Raw genomic sequence first — 20,211 nt, 5'->3', positions numbered from 1 at the left:
TCGGTGACGCGGCCTCTAACTGAGAAGACCAGGGAAGCGCGCGTGCCCTGTTCCAGCCCGGCCGTGCAGAGGTCCCCAGAGGTTTCCCTGGTGCCAGCAGTTGTGACAGTGTCTGCGCTCTGACACTTCTGGGAGAGGCACCGTGCAGGTGCACATCTAGCTTTTAGAGGTGGTACATCTGGCTTTTAGAGGTGGTACATCTGCCCTGCTCCTTCCTGCGGCAATCCTAGCCCTGTCTTCATCTCCTGATAGACCACAGCAGAGGATCTTGCCCCATAATTCTCACAGCAAGGTCAGTGTTAGCAGCAAAGACAGGGAGAGGGTAGTAGAGCACTTCCACTTGCGCTTTTGAAGCCTATGAAGGAATATAAACCTATGAAGGAATATAATTTATTTAGCTCAGAGCCTCACTGACAGACTTCCAGCAGGGAAGAGGGTGTATTGAGCCAGACGTTGATATCCACAAATATAGAAATGTTCGTATCCTGCCCTCACGAGCTCATGCTCTGTGACAGTGACACGGCACAACTGGGTGAAGCAAGCAGGTCAGCAGGGAGTGAGCATCTCTGAACGACAGGCAGACATGGCATGGCGATGCCCAAGATGCTGCGTACCCTCAAAAGGCCACTGTTCGCCATGCCTTAGGCTCCTTGCTTATCTCCTCACTGCTGCCAGGCTTCCTTCTGTTCTGTCATGTAGTTCAGCGGCGAAGGAGCTTTTCCAACAAGGCATTTCCATCCACTGCAGACTGCAGCACCAACAGCATATGCAGAATGCTCCTGGCATGAGCTGCAGCAGTGGGAGGGCTTGCTGTCCTGAACAAAATCATTTGCATGCTTCTCCTGGCCCTGCACGCTTGAGTATTCCCTCAAAGTCTTGTGTGGGACTCAAGCTGCTGGCATGCCTGCGAGAGGGAGGGCCGGAGAACTGGTGCTGGGTCGCAGTCAGAAGTCACACAGCTGTCCCCCATAGCGAAGGCAGCAGCTGGCTCTGCTAAGGTTCTGCAGGAGCCCCTGGGGTGGAAGAAGCTCTCCCGGCTCTCTGGCACTGATCATGAATCTCAGCTTTATTCTAATATTTGGTTTCTAGCCCAAATATTTGTAGCAAAAGTCTTCCAGCAGGGAGGTGAGTGTGCAGCCCGTGGTGCTGCCCACATGGGTGCACCAGACCCGGGGCAGAACCCCCATGTCTGCAGTTCCCCTGTGCAGCCCCAAAATGCGCAGGGAGCAGGCAAATACTAAGTGATGCTCCTCTGCAGCTCCCCGGCTGCCGGCAGGCTGAGCCGGGGCTGGTGTCCGCATCTTTGCATTTAACAGCTCTTCGCGGTCTTTTGTTCCATGAATTCTCCATATTTTTAATGATTTTATGTAGCTCTAACGTATCCCATCTGTACTAAGCTGAAGAATTCTTGCTCACTTCATCTCTTCCTGTACAGAAATAGTGCCCTCTGTTTAAGATGGAGTAAGCAGGACTTCTTGTAATATTCAAGATGTTGACACGCTGCAGCTTTATCTAGTAGATTTTCTTTTTTTAATTCATTTTTTACAGTAATGCCTAACAGTCTATTTGCCTTTTGACTGCTTTGGGTGATTCAACAACGGTTTCCATAAAACTCCCCGCAATGACTCCAAGATCTTTCCTGTTCATTAACAGCTAACCTAGAGCTCATCCCTGAGTAAAATAGCTAGATATATTTTTTCATATTTGCGTTTTTTAACACCTTTTATCAGTCCGTCACTCAGTATCATGAGATCCCTTTGCAGCCAGTTTTAATATTTACCAACTTGAATATTTATGTATTACTGAAAAACTCGGCCACTTCACCATTCCTCTCATTTTCCAAGCCCTTTGTGAATACTTGGACGACACAGTTTACTTCAGGGACTGTCCTGGTAAGTTCACTCCATTGTAAAGGCTGACCCGCTTTCTTCTCTTCTTAGTTCTGGAGATGACCCTGGGCCGTACTGCATGATATTCTGTCATCTTCCATAGCCTTGACCTTGTAGGAGAACAGAAGAGGAGATACAAGTGTACGGCACTAACTGAACTACCTTTAGTCCCACACTTGCTGACTGCTTCGAGGAACCCCAGGGGTCTGTGAAGCATCGCTCTCCTTTTCCAAAGCGCTGTTAGTTCTTCCCTTTTCTTCATTATGCTGTTTTTTAATCGTTTTTTTTTGGCAGGGAAGTCAGGATTATCGATCTCCCACTCCCTGCATCACTCTCAGCTTGTTCAAATTCAGCTTGGTATTTGCTACCTGCAATTTTTCTGGTATTGTGGTCAATTTAGTGATGAGTTATATGTTGGTGTTAACAGTTCACCAGTTTAGTCCGTGATTTTTCTAGAGCCCTTTGGTGAACACTGTCTTGTCCTGTTCTCTTCCTCTCTTTTCCATGCCGACCTTACTGGTTGGTTATAAAATTTTTACTGCCACTTCAAATCAAATCAATCCTTTTGACTCATCCCCCATGAAGGAAGGGTATGAAGTACTCTGAGTTCCCTTACAGAGAAAACTGAGGCTGTAAGGGACTTTGCTTCTCTGAGTCCTTTTTCAGCCCTTGTCCCTCTTTTGTGAACAGAAATGTTTAAATGGTTCTTGGGGGGAAAAAAGGCAAATAATCTCTTTTCCATGGGCATAGTTGATTCAGTGAGAATTAATAGGCTTAGACTGCAGCAAAACCGATTCAGATGAGGCGTTAGAAAATACTTTCTGGCATTGAGGAGCAGGCAGCCCTGGAGTGGGTGAGGAGTCTCCCTTTTTGGAGGTCTCGAAAACAGGTTGAGCGAGTGTCTCTGAGGAATGTTTTAGGTCTGGCTGATCCTGCCTTCGGGCAGCAAAGTGGGCTAGATGACCTCTCAGGGTCATCTTTTTTTTCTACTGTTTTATAAATGAAGCCCCCAAGTGAGAATCAAGCATGTCTCTATGCCTGGCTTTCCCCGGGACCTTTCCACGTCCCCTGCGTTTCTGCAGGGGAGCTCCTGGCTGCTCGGTACAACCTGTGAGTGGTGCTGGCACGGTGGGAGGGACAGGTTGGTGTAAAGATAGTGGGTCTAGCCGGAATAAAGTGGGAAAGATGGCAAGGATAGGGTAGAAAAGAGAAATTCAGTATTTTAGGAGCGGTGGTGTGGATGGAAAAGGTAGAAAAGAAGGAGATGCCATAGGGTAAGGAAACAGGAAAACAAAAAAAGTGGTAGCAAGCACATAGGGATGCAGAGGAGCTCTGCATCCTGGTGAAGGGGTGACAGGAGGGATGTGGTGACAGGGAGAGATGGAGTGACAAAGCCAGGGGGTTCACAGGTCTGGTTGACAGTGTCTTAGAAGCAGTGCCAGGGCCAGGGTACCGGGCAGAGCTGGCAGGGCTGAATCGCCCAAGAGCGGGTCCAAACCCTGTCAGGGAACTAGCTAATCCCAACCCCACCTGTGGGATCCCAGCAGCACAGCCAGGCAGGGATCATCCTGGGAGAAGGGTCTGGCAGAGCATCGACGTGACTTCGAACAGGGAAGCCCCAGCTGGAGCAGCACCGTGGGATCCAGCGTAACGCTCATCGGGGTCCTGCTGCTGACCGGGAGCCCCTGGGAGCAGGGAGTGCTGGTTCCGGACTGTGGTGGGATTTAGGCAACGTGCATGAGACCTCCCTAATTTTGGATATTTGGATATGAACATACCTCCTCTCTCCAGTGACTGGATTTTGCCTGTCCTTTGTCTACTAGATCAGAGAGGCTTTCTGTAAGAAGAAATGGCTTCTTGTTTGTGGCAGTCAGTGCTACAGAAGTGCCCAGCCCAGCAGAGTGGGAGATGCTCTGCCGTCAGAAACCCTTCGCTCCTGCTGTCAGTGAGCCCGTCTGCAGCCACGTATGCACGGGTCTGGTTTCAGAGGGAGTGAGGGATCCTGACTGCAGCCAGGGCCACCTCTTGGGGCATGAGTCCTGTGCATTGAGGAATCTCATAATAGTTGGTTTTCCGCATCATCCTTAGATTATTTTTTGAGCCTACTCTTGTCCTGTGAGCACGGTGTGCAGCCATGATACTCATAATGCAAGGGTCAGGGGCAGTGGAAGTGCCAAGAAATGTGGTTGTAGGATGTAGACAGTAAGAGCCAGGTCTTGCTGCTTTGCTGCTGCTTGAGGAGTTGCCTGTATAGCACCAAGCGGGAGGAGAAGATGGTAGGAAGAGAGGGAAGAGGTGGTCTGGAGCAGAGGCGAGTGGAGCATGTCGCTTGGGTGGATGATGCATGTGTCCCTTGCACAAAGAAGAATCCTCCCGAGCTGTCCCCTGGTCATCTTGTACAGAGTGCTGAGAAAGGCACCTGGACTCAGCCTCCAGAAGTGATTACTGTCTGATGAGGGACTCGCCACAGAATAACGAGGGGCCCACTAGTCTGCCTCAGCTGCCATAGGCAGCTGCCCACATGAGGAAGGGTCTCGGCTGACAGGGATCCTGCGTGGCTGTTGCTCTCCCGGTGCTGTCTCGGCTGCCTGCCATGCCCTTTGTGGGTGCAGTTGTGCCCTGGCAGGAACGCCCGAGGCAAGGGACCCTTGCTTGGCCAGGGAGGGTGGGTGTCCCAGAGGGAAAGAGGAGAAGACCACAGTGCCCAGTCTTAATAGAAAATCAAAGGGGAAGTTTTGGTGCATTCATCAGCAGGTCTTCTCCAGATTTACCAACTGGGTCCCCCTCCAGAAGAGCTGCCAGCGTTTTGTATATGCTCCCGATGCTCATTTGGAGCTGCAGAAGCTTAGCTCATTGGTCTTATTCCCAGTGTTTATCATTAAGGCTGCGATCAGGCCCAGCAATCCTCGTCACAGAGAGGCTGCTCTGTGCTCAGCACGCAGGACTGTCCCTCGCCCTGTAGAGTCACTGCCCCAGGAACGTCACAGCACCCCAAGCCGTTCCCACCCAGGGCTGGACACAGCTCCAAGCAGCGCCGGGAGGTGCGACTTCTTCCCCAGCGCCAGCGGCCTGGGCTCCTCTGAGCTCCGGGAGCAACCTGGTGAAGGCTCGATAACACCAGCAGGAGGGTTATCTCTGAATTATTAGAAGTATCACGAGACACGCTCTTTGCATTTCCTGTTTTGTGTTTTTCTGCGATAATTAAAATGATATATTAACCAAAAGCTGGAGAACTCCCAGTCAAGCAAACAGAGTATAAAAGTAATGACATTGCTTGGTAAAGCCAGCGGGATCACGGGCACTTCAATGCCGAGTTGGTCTTGGTGGGGGCAGCGCCTGCCGTTGCTCGAGTGAAGCACGGGGTTATTTGGGAGCCTTCCCTGAGCGCTCCCATAACAGATCGGATTGCTTCCCCAGAAACCTGAATTGCTAGAGTTTATGGTGCTTGGCTTGGTACAATTACACTGTCTCTAGCGTCTTGAAGTCTGAAGTCTAAATTATATAGCATTTTGACATTTTTCTTCGAGTATCACTATGGATTAGAGAGGAAGACCCCACGAGAAAGATGGATGAGGGACTGCCAGTCAAAGGCCTGCAGCAGTTCTTCAGTGCCGAGCTACCCTGTGCAGTATTTTACAGGGTAGCAGGTTATGTCTTAGCTCATACTCGTGGTGCCACCTCTTACACCTCAGTCTCTGAGCTCCTGAAGGTTAGGTGAGAGTCTGGGGTTTGATTTCTTTATGCCCCTGTGACCGTAGGTGTTACCTACCTCAAAATCTAGGCAATTTGCAGATGTCTGTGGTTGTGGGTTTGTTTGTTTGTTTTTTAAATCCTCACCATTTAAACTCGCTTTCACGGCTTTGTAAGACCTGTTCTTGTTTTGTAGGCCAAGACTCAGTGGTACGAAACGAAACGTAGCACTGGGATTTTGCAGGGATTTTGCAGTGCCGGGGTGCGTGTGCATTCGGAGTCGGTGCCGGGTTGTTTCACGGCGCAGGCTGCGCAGAACGGCCCCCGAGCCTGCCAGCAGCGTGCCAGCTCTTTGCTAACGGCTGCGGCCAGGCGGGCACAGGGACCACCTCTGCCCACCACCCTCCCGGGAAGCCCCGACGCCCGCGGGGCCGGGTGGGCGCAGGCGGGCAGCCCGCACGGGGGCTGCTCGGGGACGGGGGACACCGGAGCTGCGGTCTCCGGCAGGACCCTCCGCCGGGCTCCAGCCGGGCTCCGGGGGGCACCTCGGCGGCCGCGGCCGGGAGGAGCGGCCGGGAGCGGCCCCCCCCACCCCCGGGGGCCCCGCGGCGGGGCCCGGCCCCCGGGCTCGGCGGGGAGGGGCAGGATCCGGCCAAGAGCCCCCCCAAGCGGTGGCAGCTCCTGCTGCAGCCCCGGGGGCTTTGCCGAGGCTGCGGGGGCGAAGACCGGCACCTCTGGGCCCCCGGGGCGGTGGGCGCCGGGCTGGTGGGGAGATGCGGGGCAGGATGCTCCCATCTGCACCTGGAGCAGCTCCCAGCACCTGGAGCAGCCCCAGCCCGTTTTGGCGCCGTCCACCCCAAGCTCTCCGGCCGCGGAGGCTCCGACAGGCAGAGCTCTCCGCTCCCCGTGCCCAGGGAGCCAACGAGGACATTTTGCATCTCTGGGTGAGCGGAGGTGCTGCTTGTCTCCTTCGGCTTCTGAAGGCTTCCATACAGATGGCTGCATCGGAGTGAATCGCCGACACTCGTTATTGTCGGCAGAGAGAAATGGGCATGGTGCATCTCCTCCTGAAGGACGTGACTTAAAACAGCTCGGGTGAGTCGCGCTCCCTTGAAGGACCTGTTCCTGCGACCCGCTCAGACATTAGAAGGTGACATCGGCATGTCTGAAGTTAGGTGAAATGAGCCCTGTTCTCCCTCTCCCCCACAACGGGATTTCTGCAATAAGCAGCTGGCAGGGAGGAGGAAACATCATCTGGCTGTTTCCCAGCCTGCCCTGTTCCCCAGCTCCTGCCAGCCCCGTGCCGAGGGGTGAGCCCAGGTCTCTGGGTGCCCCGGGTCCGTGCTGGGGTACGCAGCAGCCTGAGGATGGGAGCAACGCTGCCTCGCAGCCCCTGGGGTGGCATGGCATGGCCTAGTGTGGATGGAGAGCGAGGGGTGTCCCTTGGCTGCTCTGACAATTCCTCCCCCTGTTTTAAAATCTGCCAAGACACCGGCCTTTTTTGCACAGCACTGGGATGCTGTTGCAGGATTACCTGCAGGGTAGGCAAGCCTTCTGGGCATGCTTCTGGATGGACACCAGATACAAAGCCTGCCCTAATCCTCCTGGTTTACAACATTGAGCTTTCCTGCTTGTTGCCCGCACTTCCACACACCGACGCAGTCACAAAAGCTGTCCAACAACCTTAGTATTTACAGGCTTTTCTGTACCATAACCAGTGTGCTCCATACACCACAATGTAGTCACAGAGGAGGAAGCCAGACGGCTTTTAAAGGAAGAGCTGGGGGGGCTCATGCAAGATGATGGGACTCCCAAGAGGGAGCCAATAGCCGAATTGCAGTTTCCTTCAACCTCCCGCCATCCAGCACGAGACCACTGTCCCTCCACCGCTAGACTGGAAAATCAGAGGCAATTACGCACTTTTCAGGCAGGGATCAGAGCAGCACTCAGTGGATGTCATCATGACGGTGAATGCACAGGAATGAGGTGCAGCCATGGGCAGCAGGCACTGCCCATCCGAGCCCTGCCCCGGCAGCAGGACAGGCTCACCTCCAGTGGACTTGACCACCGAAACCCAAACCGAGTGCCACTGACGGGAGTGAGCCCCACAGCTTGTGTCCCCGCAACACACTGCGGCACGCCGTATCCCCTTCTGTAGGATGCTCAGCAGAGGTGTGTACCCAGACCCGCTGCCTCGACCCTGTCCCGTCTCAGCTCCCCACTGCCAGTGGTTTGGCTCAAGCTGATGAACATTTTTCCAGGACTCACTGGGGATGTGGTTACTGGGATCTTTTCTTCTCCCTTCTCATTCCTGGTACTTCTCTACCTGCTTTCAGTTTTTCACTCCTTCCTTTGGCTTCTCCTCTGCAAATTTATCATAAAGTTGTTGAGTTTGGTGGCTGAGAAGCAAGAATTGCTGAATCTTTGAGGGCACCAGAAGTTTGCTTTTGCTGTGATCCCTTTGCCTTGCCCAGAGGGCTGGCAGGAGCAAGCTGGCTGCAGGCAGAGTCTCCTGTGGCCTGAGGATGCTGGAAGTCCTTGCAGCACCAGGACCTGCACTGTTGGGATGCTCTGTCCCCCAAGTCAAGGGCTGTGGTCTCACAGGCTGCTCTCACTTTGCATATCGGTGACTGGGACAAAGTCAGACCTGAGTACAGCCACCAGAAAGGTAGAAACTCCACCTTTCTCTGGGACATTTTCCTTGTGGACCAAAAGTTTGACAGTGATTTGCTTCTTATGGCAATCAAAGCCTCACTGACACTCAGACAGGGCCATGGGATGTAGCAGCGGTGGTGATGCCCACCGCAGCGGTGTCCTACACCCTCTGGGCAGGTTCTTGTGGCACAGAGTTTGTGGTAGGCTTGAGCCACCCTTTGCAGTGCGGAGCCCCAAGATCTGAGTTTCCCTTTGCTTTTGTCGTGCAGTCCCACCCACTGTCCCTGTGCAACACCAGCGAGGATGAACACACCGAATCGGGATTCATCACCATTGTCAAGCTTGAACAGCCGGATCGGGATCCCAACCCCTGCCTGTCACTGGCTAACAAGGTAGGTGCAAAAATGCCCCCAATGGCACCAACCTGGGAAGTGAAAGCCATGGTGCAGGAAAGAGTGAGAGCAGGAGGGGGCAGCAGGGTAGGAAAGAGCTGTTGGAAGGTGGAGAAAAGGACAAGGATAGAGCAGGGTCCTTGGCAGAAGGGGTCCTTTGGGAGAGACACTGTGCCAGCCATCCCCAATACCCATCCCTCCTCATTTTTTGGACTGCCTGGCTTTGTAAAAGGTGTGGAGTTTTCCCTAAGCTGACTGCTCTGGGACAGCTCAGACCTTTCCCCAGCACCCTGTACGCTTTATTGCCTGGCAGCCTTGTGCCCCTTCTGTTTTGCAGCCTCCTCTTGCTTGCTAGCCTGTTGGGGGGATTTGTGTTTCCCCGTGTCCTCTGTCCTGTGGGAAAACATGGACACAGAAAACATCTTCTGTGGTCCTGTCTTTAAAAATGATACTGTAATACTTCACTGGATGAGGCACATGAAGAATCAGTGCTGAGCAATTCAGACAAATGCAAACCAGACGAACTAGTGGTGGGATGTGACTCTTTAACAGTGTGGGCCACCATCCGCCCTACAAAGGGATGGGAGATCTCAGAGGTCTTCAGATCAGGTCTCCTGTGAAAGAGGTACCTTAGTGAAACAGCAGTTACTGTGTCAAAAGCTGAGGTCACTGGTACAATTCTCCAGTAATAAGGAAGTCAGGTAGGAGCGAGGGTCATTTTAAGCCTTAAAATCTTTGTCTCTCTGATAAAGTTGCGTGCATAAGGCTAACATTGGTCTTTTCTTCAGTGGTTCACTGCATCCTTTTATTGTCTCTGTACTAAATGTTGTGTTATTTTCCACAAGCACTGTACAAACATGAAAAAAACCTTGTTTAGCTCTTCTTGGCTTTATCTGGATTGCATTCAGGTGATGCCGCCCCTGTTGTCTGCTTTCTGCTGGTAGTGATATGCTGGGGATGGGGACAGGGTCCTTTTCTGTCCTCCCTGCAGCTCGGCTGAAGAGGGTGGGCAAAACTTGTACCAAGCAGTTGTTCCTGCACAGCAGTTTTTTTCGCAGAGGCTGTGGCAACAAAAGCAAGGAAAGGGATGTGATGCTGTGATGGATTTGCCACCACATCCACCACATCTACCACATTTGCCACGTGGGCAGCCAGGCAGCAATGCCTATCCCTTTCTGGACCAGGGTGGAAGCCTAAGTTTGGTTTGCTGCTGCTCTGGAGCTGATGCCAGCTGTTAGCACAAGGCAGTGTGCTGCAGTTATCGGCCTGCTATCAGTTACCCCACATCTGGAAAATGGCCTGGTCCCACCTGTGGGTGTTAGTGATGCATGAGGATGGTGGGATAAAGAGTGAGCCCAAGGGCTTCAGTGCACCTCATGATAGAGATGAGAGCAAGGGCTCTGCAGGTGCCTAGGGAGCACAGCTGCGTTCTCCAACTCTCCCGTGTCCATCCAGACGTGACCATCGCGTTATAGTGGTCCCAGGCTGACACATCTCACAGGGGAGGATGCTGGGGGTGGGGGCAGCAATGGCTGGTTTGGTCAGTGCAGCTACTGTGGAGGATCTTGAACAGGAGGAAGGAGCAGCTTCAAAGACGCATCTTCCACTTAAGAACCTAAAAGGTTTAAAAACTGCTTTGCTAGTTTTCTCCTTAATCTTTGAGTCTCTGATCGCAGGACTGGAAGTAGCAGCGTGTCACCGAGTCCAGGGATCGGCTGAGGAAGGCCTGCACAGGGACAAGGACAAGACATGGTGTGCTGCTGCACTATGGTCATCCTCACTAGCCTTGATCCCTTTTCCAGGACCACTAACTCCCCCAAAGCAAATAAACCCCTCAGTTCATTGCCATGCTCATGACTTCATAGAGTGACAGTTCACTGGCCTTTAGTCATCATTGCTTTGTTACCAGAGCCAAATCCAACACCAGATTTTGAGATCCAGCTGAACGTGACATCGGTTGCCATCCTGCCTGCAGGTACTCCTGCTCCAAGATCTCACCCAGGGAGGCTCACAACTCTTCTCCCCACAGATAGGGCTAGTTTAGCTATGAAATACAGGCAGATGCTCCTTAAGCTGGCCACATCCCCGGGCCCTGCCTTGTACCTTGGTTCCTCCATCCCCCTGCAATTGCTGTTTGGCTGCTTCTCCATCCTCCTGAAGCCTCTGCCAAGCTCCTTCCCTCCAACATCATACAGATCTCTTCTTCAAAATCCCTGGACAACGCTTCTCAAGAGCAGGGATGTAGCTGTGGGATGTGGCTGGTGCTTGCTGGAGCAGAAGCCTTGTTTTCCTGGCATGTGTTTCTTGTGGTAAACCTTTGCATGTTGAATTGCAGCGCTGTATCAATGATGATAAAAATAGCCATGTGCAAAGTGTTATCATAACCTCTGCTTTAGCTGTCACCCAGCCAAGCAGTGCACACAGACAACCCTGTCCAGCCCAGCATGAGGATAATGCCACCAGCCACCTGATGCACTTTTCTGCTTCTCCTCTCTTAAATTCTAGCACTGCTTCAGCATCCAAAGCTAAAACCAGTAGGGGAGGTGTTTGGTCTGCAAGGGGAAAGGAAGGCATGGAAAATACCTCTGGAATCAATTTGAAGTGATTTATTTTTCTTTCTGATGCCTCATTTGTAATTTTTTTGGTGAGTGAACCATTGATTGCAAGTCTGGTTGACAGACTGCTGAAACCTCCTAAATCATCCTGTAAATACATATTTGCACCAAAAGTGTTTCAGTCCTCAAAGAGGGAGGTCAGCCTTGCCATGTGGCTGAAGAAATCCGACACAAAGACAGTAAGCACTCAGAAAGTGACTGCAGCAAGCAGGCTGTGAATAGCTTGAACAAAAGTTGTGTGCTTTGCAACAGGAGTCAGAAAGATGTTGGGAAGAGTCACTTGTCCAGTCTCAGTTTTTTGTTTCCCCATCGTCGGTGTCTTTAGCAGGATAAAATCTTTGTAGAGCTGTTCATTGTTCAAAGCTTGACTGGCTCCAATGGGTGGAAGTCACTACCTGAAAGTCCTGTTTCTTCCTCAGTGCTGGCAAACGCTGAGGCTCCTTTGATCCCAGGCAGGACCCCAGTCTCTGTTCCCTGCCCCAAGCCTCTGATTCCACTTTTCCAGCTTCCCCATCTGGTATACCAAACCCAAGAGTGTCAAATCCTACCAGCAACTCAGAGCCTTCAGCCCTGCCTCCATGATATTCCCGACTGTCTGCACCTCCATTCACATCCTCGTCCCTGTCCCCAGACCCAGACACCCACCTCTGGCACCCAGCTTCTCCCCGACGAGGTGGATGGAGGTGACCAGCACCTGTGAGCGAGGGATGGAGCGGAACCTGCTCCACCACTACTTGCTGTGCCAGGAATGCCCCTTCCCTTCGCTCAGCCGGCACCCTGCGTTTGATATTGCAGCTGGGAAGCGGCGGCACTGACCTCCGGCCCCTGAGCTGGGGTTTGGCAATGCAGTGGGTAAACTGCTGCAGCAGCTCTGGCAGCTCCCTGTTTGCACAGGCGCTCGGGGACGCGCAGATCAAAGGGCTCCGCATGAGTAACAGCGGCCCAGCCCTGCACTTTGTTCACGTTCCCGTCTCCCTTTCACAAGAGGCTGCCTCTGCCTGCCTGGAGGGCTCGAAGGGCTTGGTGGGAGGATGTGGGTGACCCCGCAAGGTCCTCCAGGCAGTGTGCTTTGACCTCACCGGGGTGGCATGTATACTCATTTGGGTGGGTCTCAAAGCTGTCCTTCTTGGACTGCAGCAAGCAGTGGGCTGTGAAAAGCCATCCCACTCCTAATCCTAGACCAGACCTGCAGCCCAGGCATCGCCTGAGCTTCTCCCTGATGAATGTGGGGTCGGGGACGAGGGAGAGCAATGTGTATGGGAGTCAGGCCCATAGACGGCCCGCGGCTGGTGCAGGCACGGTGAGAAGTGGGGACCTGCAGAGGTTCCTGCTGTCCTGGGACGGGAGGGTTGCGTAGCAGTCAGCAGGGCTAATGGGGCTGCAGATCACTCCCCAGCAAATCCAGCTCTGAAGCAAAGGGGCACATGGCACAGCCAGCTGGGGAATTTGGTGTTTAGGTTTATGGATTGCTGTGACTGCAAGCCCACCATATAATTTGCCTCCACAACTATAGGGAGAAACCGTCCATGAACTGCAGAGTTCTAGCAAGAGCAGGCACTGCAGCTCAACACAAGTACAGAAACCAGGGTGTAAACTATTTTCTCAATCTAAGCAGCACGTGCTTCCTTCTCCTGTGAAGAGCCAGGGAGGAAGATACATATCGACATGGTAGATGTTAATACAGATGTACAATACAAAATGTCCCCTGAAGCTTCTGTTCTTTTGGACAGGCAAAGCTGGCGGGGGAGCGTGGAGCCCGTGCGATCCTTTTTGACATTACCGATGACGAAAGCGCTGCCGATCAGGTACAAACCCCATTGATATTATCAGCTAAACCACAGTGCCCCTGTTCCATCCCAAAATGTGCCCAGGTCAGGGCCCACCAGCTACCAACACGCAGTGGGAGGTCCCAGGAGGATACTGCAGGCTGGCTTTGAACGTCAGCTCTTACCCAGCTCATCCATGCACACAGACAGTGCTTTTCTCTTTTGCTCACTCCGTGGCATGTCCAGATCTCCACACAGCACAAGCAGGCCAGCAGCTTGCAAACAGCACCTTGCCGCTCTTAAAGGACACTGTCTGGTCAGTTGAGCTTTTGTGCCCAGAGCTGGACGCTTCCGCTTGGGAAGTCACAGATGACCCGATCCCATCTAGTACATACAGCCCTGGTGTACCTTACGGGAAAGATGATTTCTCAGGTTTTCAAGCCAAAGTCACAGCCACCCTGCTACGCTGTTAGTGATACTCCTGCTGCAAGTTTAACATTGGTTTAGAGACCTCCAGAGGTCCCTTCCACCAACACTGCTGTCATCTCTGGAAAGGAATAGGTTCCCCATCGAAATAATCAAGGGATAATGAAAAGCATCCAGCATTAGATAAGAGGACAGATAGGGGAGCTGGTGCCTGAGCTTATCAAAACTCTGGGCTGACTCCTGCTCGCTGGATCCATCCCTTGTGGTTCTTTCATGCACTTACAACTTAATTTCTGATGCCAGAGAAATGCAGCAGCGAGTGCAGGCCCATGAGGTGATGCTGAGGTTGCTCAGTAAGGGTATGGGAAGTGGTTAGTGGGACAGATGGCCACCCTGAGTCAGGTCAGTCTGGAGGAGAGGGCAGACTCGGACACTTGCTGAGCCAGCCCGTGCCAGGCTGCCTGGACCGTGGTGGAAAACGGCTGGTATGATCAGAAACAAACAGAATGTCCTGCAGATCACAGGGGGAGGAGGGGGAGCACAGATGGGTCTCACAGGAAGAGAAGAGGAAGCATTTCTGTAGTGAAGGCAGCACTTGGCAGTGTTGTTGGCAGTCACCACGTGGAAAAGGAGAGACCAAGAACTTTTGCACAGGGGCTTGAAAGAGCCCTGTGAGACACTGAGCAGTGTTCAGTTGTGCACGAGGAGGCACCATTGGAGGAAATGAAGCAAGCCGTGCTGAAGAGTTGGTAAAAGAGGAGGAGCTTCCATCTGATTTCATCATAGAGGGATAGTGCAAGTTTGGGGGAGCAGTCAGTCTCTAAAGTGTGCACAAGAAGCATCTGGAGGAACCAGACATGCCTGAGGGACCGGGATAGTCCTTGTTTCAGGATGTTCTGGACTATCTCTCACTGTGTTTGTTTCTTTACAGCTGAGAAAGCCTAGAGGTCTGAGTCAGCCTGTGGTTCTGATCAGGGGCCACGATGCTGAGCTGCTCATGGGCGTTGTGAACAAGAACAGAGAGGCCCATGTGAAGATAGAGGTCAAGGAGCCACCAGCTTGGGTGAGAGACACACCATTCCCACTTCCTTCTGTATCCTCCCTCCCAAGCTACTGTGCCATGGAATAGGACTTTCCCAAAGATGCTGAGCTTTCCTCCCCGGGGATGGAGATGTCAGCCCTTTGCAGGAGCTGCCTGTCTGCAGCATTCAGATTACATGCTGCAAATAAAGGCTCAAAAGCGCTTTCAGCTTAGTTTCTTGTGCTTAAACATCACGAGTGAGGCAAGGGGATTCCCTGTTTCTTCAGGTGAGACCAAGCCTTGATTTTCTCATCTTGTGCTACCTTAGACCATGGCCTCTAGGGAGCTGAGCTGCTGCAAGACAGAGAAATTCCATTCCTGCTGGAATGTGCAGAAAAGACTGAACCCTTTTTCTTTTACCTGTAAAGAGCAAAGAGGTAGAGCTTGGCCAAGGATCGTGTATTCAAAGGCTGATGGTCAGGAAGAGATCACGATTCCCCTGCCTAGCTTCTAAATCCCACCCCTGCCACACAAGAGTAATTTCTTTCCTGTTTTATCCAACAGCCAGACTACGACGTGTGGATTCTTCTCACGGTGGTCAGCACTGTGGTCGTCATCATTTTGATTTTTGTTGTCCGCACAAAGTGCCAGCTGAACAGGACTCAGGTAGGAATCTCATGGAGCAGATGTGTCTAAGCAAACAGAAATGCATGAAGGGCAGGAACAGACACGGTTTGGGAGGGGAAATGCGCCTCTGTGTGAACTGAAGATGTGGCCACATGAGGCAGGAGCGGCCCAGGGATGAGCGGAATGATCCTGAGATGGGCTGGCAGCATCCCTCGTGCGGTGGCCATGCTCTCCTCCTGCTGCCCCACCAGCACTGCAGCCTGCAGTCCCAGCACCTTTCAGAGCTTGCCCCAGCACGCAAAGCTGCAGAGCTGGCCCACAAGCTCTTGATTTTAACAGTATTGTCTGTATTGGTAGAGAGTAGAAGATTTAGTATTTTTAATAGAAACTAACAAATTAAATAATCATCTTGCAGAGTCAGATGTATTTCCAGGTTTGAGAATACCCCATTTGTCCTATACCAAGACAAGCCTTTGGGGCTCAAAAATTCAGCACTGCTGAGTGATTTTGAATGTCCAGTGCCAGATCTCTCCTGCTGGTGACAAAGCCTACTCTGGCTAAGTCACATTAGACAAAAAGTCACCTCTGGAAATGAGTACCGCCCTCAAATTCCTGATAATCCCATTTTGAAAATGGAAGGGCAATGAAAAGTATGGCAATGTAAGGCTGAGCCTCTCCTTAAAGCCCCTTTCTCCCTGGCAGGACTCCGTGCAGCAGCAGACCATGCAGGCCATCGGGCAGCTGGCCACGCGCAAGTACCAGGCAAGGTGCCGGCCGGCGTCACGGTGGGACTCAGCCAGCAGCTGCAGCTCAGCCCCGGTCTGTGCGATTTGCCTGGAGGAGTTCAGCGAGGGCCAGGTAGGCTGTGGGCATGGCTGCTGGTTAGCCGTGGCTCTGAGCTTCCTGGCCACAGTCAGGTGGGAGCTGCAGTGGGAGCTGAGCAGCTGAGCAGGCAGGGGTGGGAGGCCCTTGGGATGTTTCCTTCAGCAGCTCCTGAGGGCTGGGAAAGGACCGGCATCGATGGAAGTCTGCCTGCCCCTTGGCCAAAAAAGCCCTGCCCCTGCTGAAGTCACTTGCCTGCAGATTCAGATTCCCTGAAGACGGCTCTCCAGCTGTCGCAGTAGGGTAAAATGTCCATAATACATCCATGTTGAAACAATGGGGCAAAAGTGGGGTTTGCTTCTCCAAAGCACTCAGCCTGAACCCCCACCATTCCCAAGGGCTAGCACCTCTCTGGACGTTCACACCCGAGAGCTGGACGCAGCAAGCAGAACCAGAGCTGCCAGGCTGCTCCAGAACTGAACCAGAGCTGAACCAGAGCTGCGCAGCAGCTGAACCAGAACCAGAGCTGTACAGCAGCTGAACCAGAGCTGCACAGGCTCCTCCATGCAAAGCTGGGCTGCAGATTGCTCGCCATTAGACATCTTTCCATCAAGAAGGAGCCATCCAGGTCTTGGGACATGGTTCTCTTTGCTCACACTCCTTCTCTCCACCTCTCTCTAGGAACTGCGGATCATCTCATGCTCCCATGAGTTTCACCGGGAGTGTGTTGACCCCTGGCTGCAGCAACACCACACGTGTCCGCTTTGCATGTTCAATATTCTTGGTAGGGCTCAGACGCAGCATTTCCTGGCCAGGGACGGGGTTGGGTGCAGGGATTGTGCCCAGAAGGTCCATGTACCCTTGGGCGATGCATACAGTTGGTGCATCAGCAGGAGCATGTGTCTCTGTGCACATGGGTGTACAGGGCGGTGTGTGCAAGGAGAGGTGTCCCTGTCCCTGTGCCTGTGAGCCCCGCAGTGTACAGTGAGGTGCTGGGCTTGGGCTGGGACCTGCACCAAGAGGAGGGGTTTCCAGCCCTGGGACCTGCGGGGAAGGGAGGTGGGATCTGAGGGTTGGGGCAGCAGGGGCGGTTTGGTGGTGGCAGTGAGGACTTGCAGGGCATGGGTGGGACGTGGGACCGTAGTGGGAGTGCAGTGGAGGCTCGCCAGTGCTGGGGCTACTGCAGCTGGGCTGTGGGACATATGCTGGATGCTCCCTTCTCTCTCCACAGCCAGAGACTCGGCGGACCAGGCCACGGCTGCTGGCTCCAGGCTGGCCCCTCGGGACATGGAGCCCGGACGGCGACTCCACCTTTTCCGCCAGCACCCGGGACATGCCCTTTACCACCTCCCACACGCATATCCTCAGAGGAACCTCAGGAGCTTTCCCCCAGAGCCAGCCCATGGCAACCCCTTCTTCCACTCTCCAGAGCTCTCCCAGCTGGATTTTGGCACCATCCACTACATGCCCTACAGGCCAGCCACCTCTCTGCTCGCCTGCGGCCACCCGTCCCCCCTGGCCCCGGGCTTGCTGAGCCAGCAGCATCCCAACCCCTCGGCGTGCGGGCAGACGCTGCCACCCCACAGGACTTGTTCTCTCCAGGCCCAGGCCCCCTGCCTGGGGCTCAAGGCAGCCCTGGTGCAGAAGCAGCACCGTGCACCCACCCTGCGCCGGGGGGTCGGCCACGGGCACCAGCACAACAGCAGCGGCTCTGGGGAGAGCTATCTCACGGAGCACAGCGGGTACTTGGCGGACGGGCCGGGCAGCGACTCCAGCTCGGGGCCCTGCCACGGTTCCTCCAGTGACTCCATGTTGAACTGCACGGACGTCAGTCTGCAGGGCATCCACGGCAGCTGCTCCACGTTCCGCAGCTCCCTCAGCAGCGACTACGACCCCTTCGTGTACTGCAGCTCAGAGGGACCCACCACAGACAACGGCCAGGAGCAGTCGCGGCCGCCGAGGGAGACGCGGCCCAGGTCCTTGGACCTGATGGTGCCTGGGGGTGCTGCTCCGGCCAAGCCCCAGGTGCTCAGCCACGTCCACTACCACCACCACCAGCACCATCACTACAGAAGAGATGCGGAGTGTCCACCCGGGCGGGCTGGGCAGGGGCCTGGGCAGCGCAAATCCCGGTACTCTGGGGCCAAGGTTGGCTTCCACAGCGCTCGGACACAAAAGAGGACTGAGAAAAGCCATCACTGTCAGCAGCCTCTGGAAAGCAGCACTGTGCTACAGGAGGCAGCTCCAGCAGGACAGCCAGCCTGTCCCCAGCAAGGCCGGGAGCCCCCTCATGCCCCCTCTGCTTCTCCAAACAGGTTGGACTTCAGTGTAGATGCCAACAGACAATTGGGAGCAGCTGGCACATCCCCCGTCCCGCTGCCCCCGAGACACAGCTTACAGAGCCGTCATCACCGAAGGAAAAGAAAGTGTCCCCTGGAGCCTGACCCCTCTCTCCTGCCTGAGGACTCAGCCTTGCCCAAAGCCTGCGACGCTCACGTTCCTCACGGCCATCCCGCTGGCGACCGCTGCTCGCCTGAAGTCCAGCCCCTGATCCCAAGCGCTCCCCCGCCCTGCGGCTCGGGCTCTCGGCCGCTCTGGAAGTGTTTAGTGCCGCAGTCCAGCTCAGAGCTGAAAAAGCAGGAGGAGGGGTTGTCAGGACGGGAGGGAAACCGCATGGTTCCTGCCGATTTCTCAGGGACGGGCACCCCCAGACACAGTCTGAGTCTTCACCTTCACTGCCCGTCTCAGCAGGGTAGTCAGGGTAAGTGAGTCTGGTGTTTGCCTCTTCTCACAGCAAGCAGGTGAATGAGGGTGGTTTGCTGAAGGTGGGCTTTCCTGCAGGGCCACTGAGAGAGCTCACCTGTCTGGAGATGATGGCCTGAAGGATTAGCAAGTCTGTTAACGAGTGCACCGAACCCTGCAGTCTCATCCTAAAATAATACAAATGAGAAATAAGGTGGCTATTTTTAAGTAAACATCTGTAGCAGCTGGAATATCTCCCAAAGGAAGGGTGGGACTGCATTTCTCAGTGTCCTTACATCAGTCTGGATGTCTTAGTGGCAGAGTCATTATCATTAAGGCTTATCGGGCTCTAGCTGTTTTAGCCAACCCCAGCTAAGTGGAATCAATAAGGAAGGAAGTGTGCATGGCCGGTGGTAGTAGGAGAACAGACTAAATGAGTTTATGGATTTGTGCATCCCTCATTTCTCACCTGCCTCTGTTGCGTGGGAGTTGCTTTTTAGTGTCTTTTGGAAATCAGACGTAATTAAAGTTTGGCCCTTTGCCTACATCTCTTGCCGAGAGAGGGAAAATGCGTTTGAGACGAGGCTGTTTGAAAGAACCTAACTGAGTTTAGCTCCCAGGTCTTGCTCTCTCAGGCTCCTCTGAATACAGCAACCTGCGAGTCAGCATGGGCAGGTGCTGGCTCCGAGCAGAGCCTGGCTCCCTTCCTCGCACTGCCACTGACTCATTGCATGTCCTCAGGCAAATCGTTTTGATTTAGGTACCAAATACAGATCTAGCTGCCTAATTTCTGTTAAAATGCTGGCCTTAAACTTGTGACTCACCGTGCCCATTGTGCCACGGAGATAATAACTTCCTCCCCATGCTCGTCTATCCAGCCCTACACCACACCCAGGCTCCTGGTGGTGGAGCGCCTGCCGAGGAGGGAGCAGGGAAGGGGGAGAGGCTGGACGGGGCACGGTGCTGGCTGCCTGTGGCACTCTGGGCTCCCAGACTCCCAGGAACAGATTTTTTTCCCAGGCACAGAAGTGCCTGACACTGCAGATAGGTGATACAGGAGGTTCTTCAAAGGGCCCGGAGGGATGCTGCCGTTTCGAGAGATAAGGAGGCAGCAGGGCAGAGATGTCTCTCTGGTTTGCAGGTAGCTCTGAGTGCTGATGTCCCCTGAGCTGGAGGCGATGGGCAGCGATATCGCCAGGACACAGCCCTCCCAGGATCACAGCAGGGGACCTCCACATGGAGAGAGCCCTCCTGGCATGAGGGCAGGCTGCTCAGGAGTTGCTTTGAGCTCCCATTTCAAAAAGAAACTGGGAGGACTCCCCAAGCCACCAGAGCAGGAGTCTGTGCACCTAACGTGGGGCACTGGGTGCTGCAGCATCCAGGGCATTGCAAGGGTCCGTGCTGCAATGCCTCTCTCTCTCTGTAGACCACCCCAGCAGCCCAGATCTGTGCCCACCTCCTGATGGCGTGACGGGGGAAGGCTCTCTGACACCCACCCAGAGCCAGTGCCAGCGTGCTTTGCCAAGCACGCACAGCCTTCATTCCCTCTTACCTCCCTTTACGAGG

At 53.9% G+C, this 20,211-nt stretch overlaps 1 protein-coding gene across 2 annotated transcripts in view; it reads left to right on the top strand.

Moving 5' to 3' along the window:
* Window positions 1–20,211, top strand: part of RNF43 (ring finger protein 43) — a 59,516-nt gene that overhangs the window by 34,544 nt on the left and 4,761 nt on the right. For both annotated transcript variants that reach the window (XM_072882040.1, XM_072882041.1), the window contains exons 3-9: window positions 8,504–8,626; window positions 12,972–13,046; window positions 14,365–14,496; window positions 15,019–15,120; window positions 15,784–15,939; window positions 16,585–16,687; window positions 17,135–18,664. In XM_072882040.1, coding sequence (XP_072738141.1) covers window positions 8,504–8,626; window positions 12,972–13,046; window positions 14,365–14,496; window positions 15,019–15,120; window positions 15,784–15,939; window positions 16,585–16,687; window positions 17,135–18,664 — 2,221 coding nt within the window. The remainder of the gene's footprint in view (window positions 1–8,503; window positions 8,627–12,971; window positions 13,047–14,364; window positions 14,497–15,018; window positions 15,121–15,783; window positions 15,940–16,584; window positions 16,688–17,134; window positions 18,665–20,211) is intronic.

The sequence above is a fragment of the Ciconia boyciana genome, chromosome 17, assembly GCF_034638445.1.
Source record: "Ciconia boyciana chromosome 17, ASM3463844v1, whole genome shotgun sequence".
NCBI classification, from domain to species: Eukaryota; Metazoa; Chordata; class Aves; order Ciconiiformes; family Ciconiidae; genus Ciconia; species Ciconia boyciana.
Note: the sequence above shows the minus strand (reverse complement) of the source record. Positions and strands in the feature narration are given on the sequence as shown.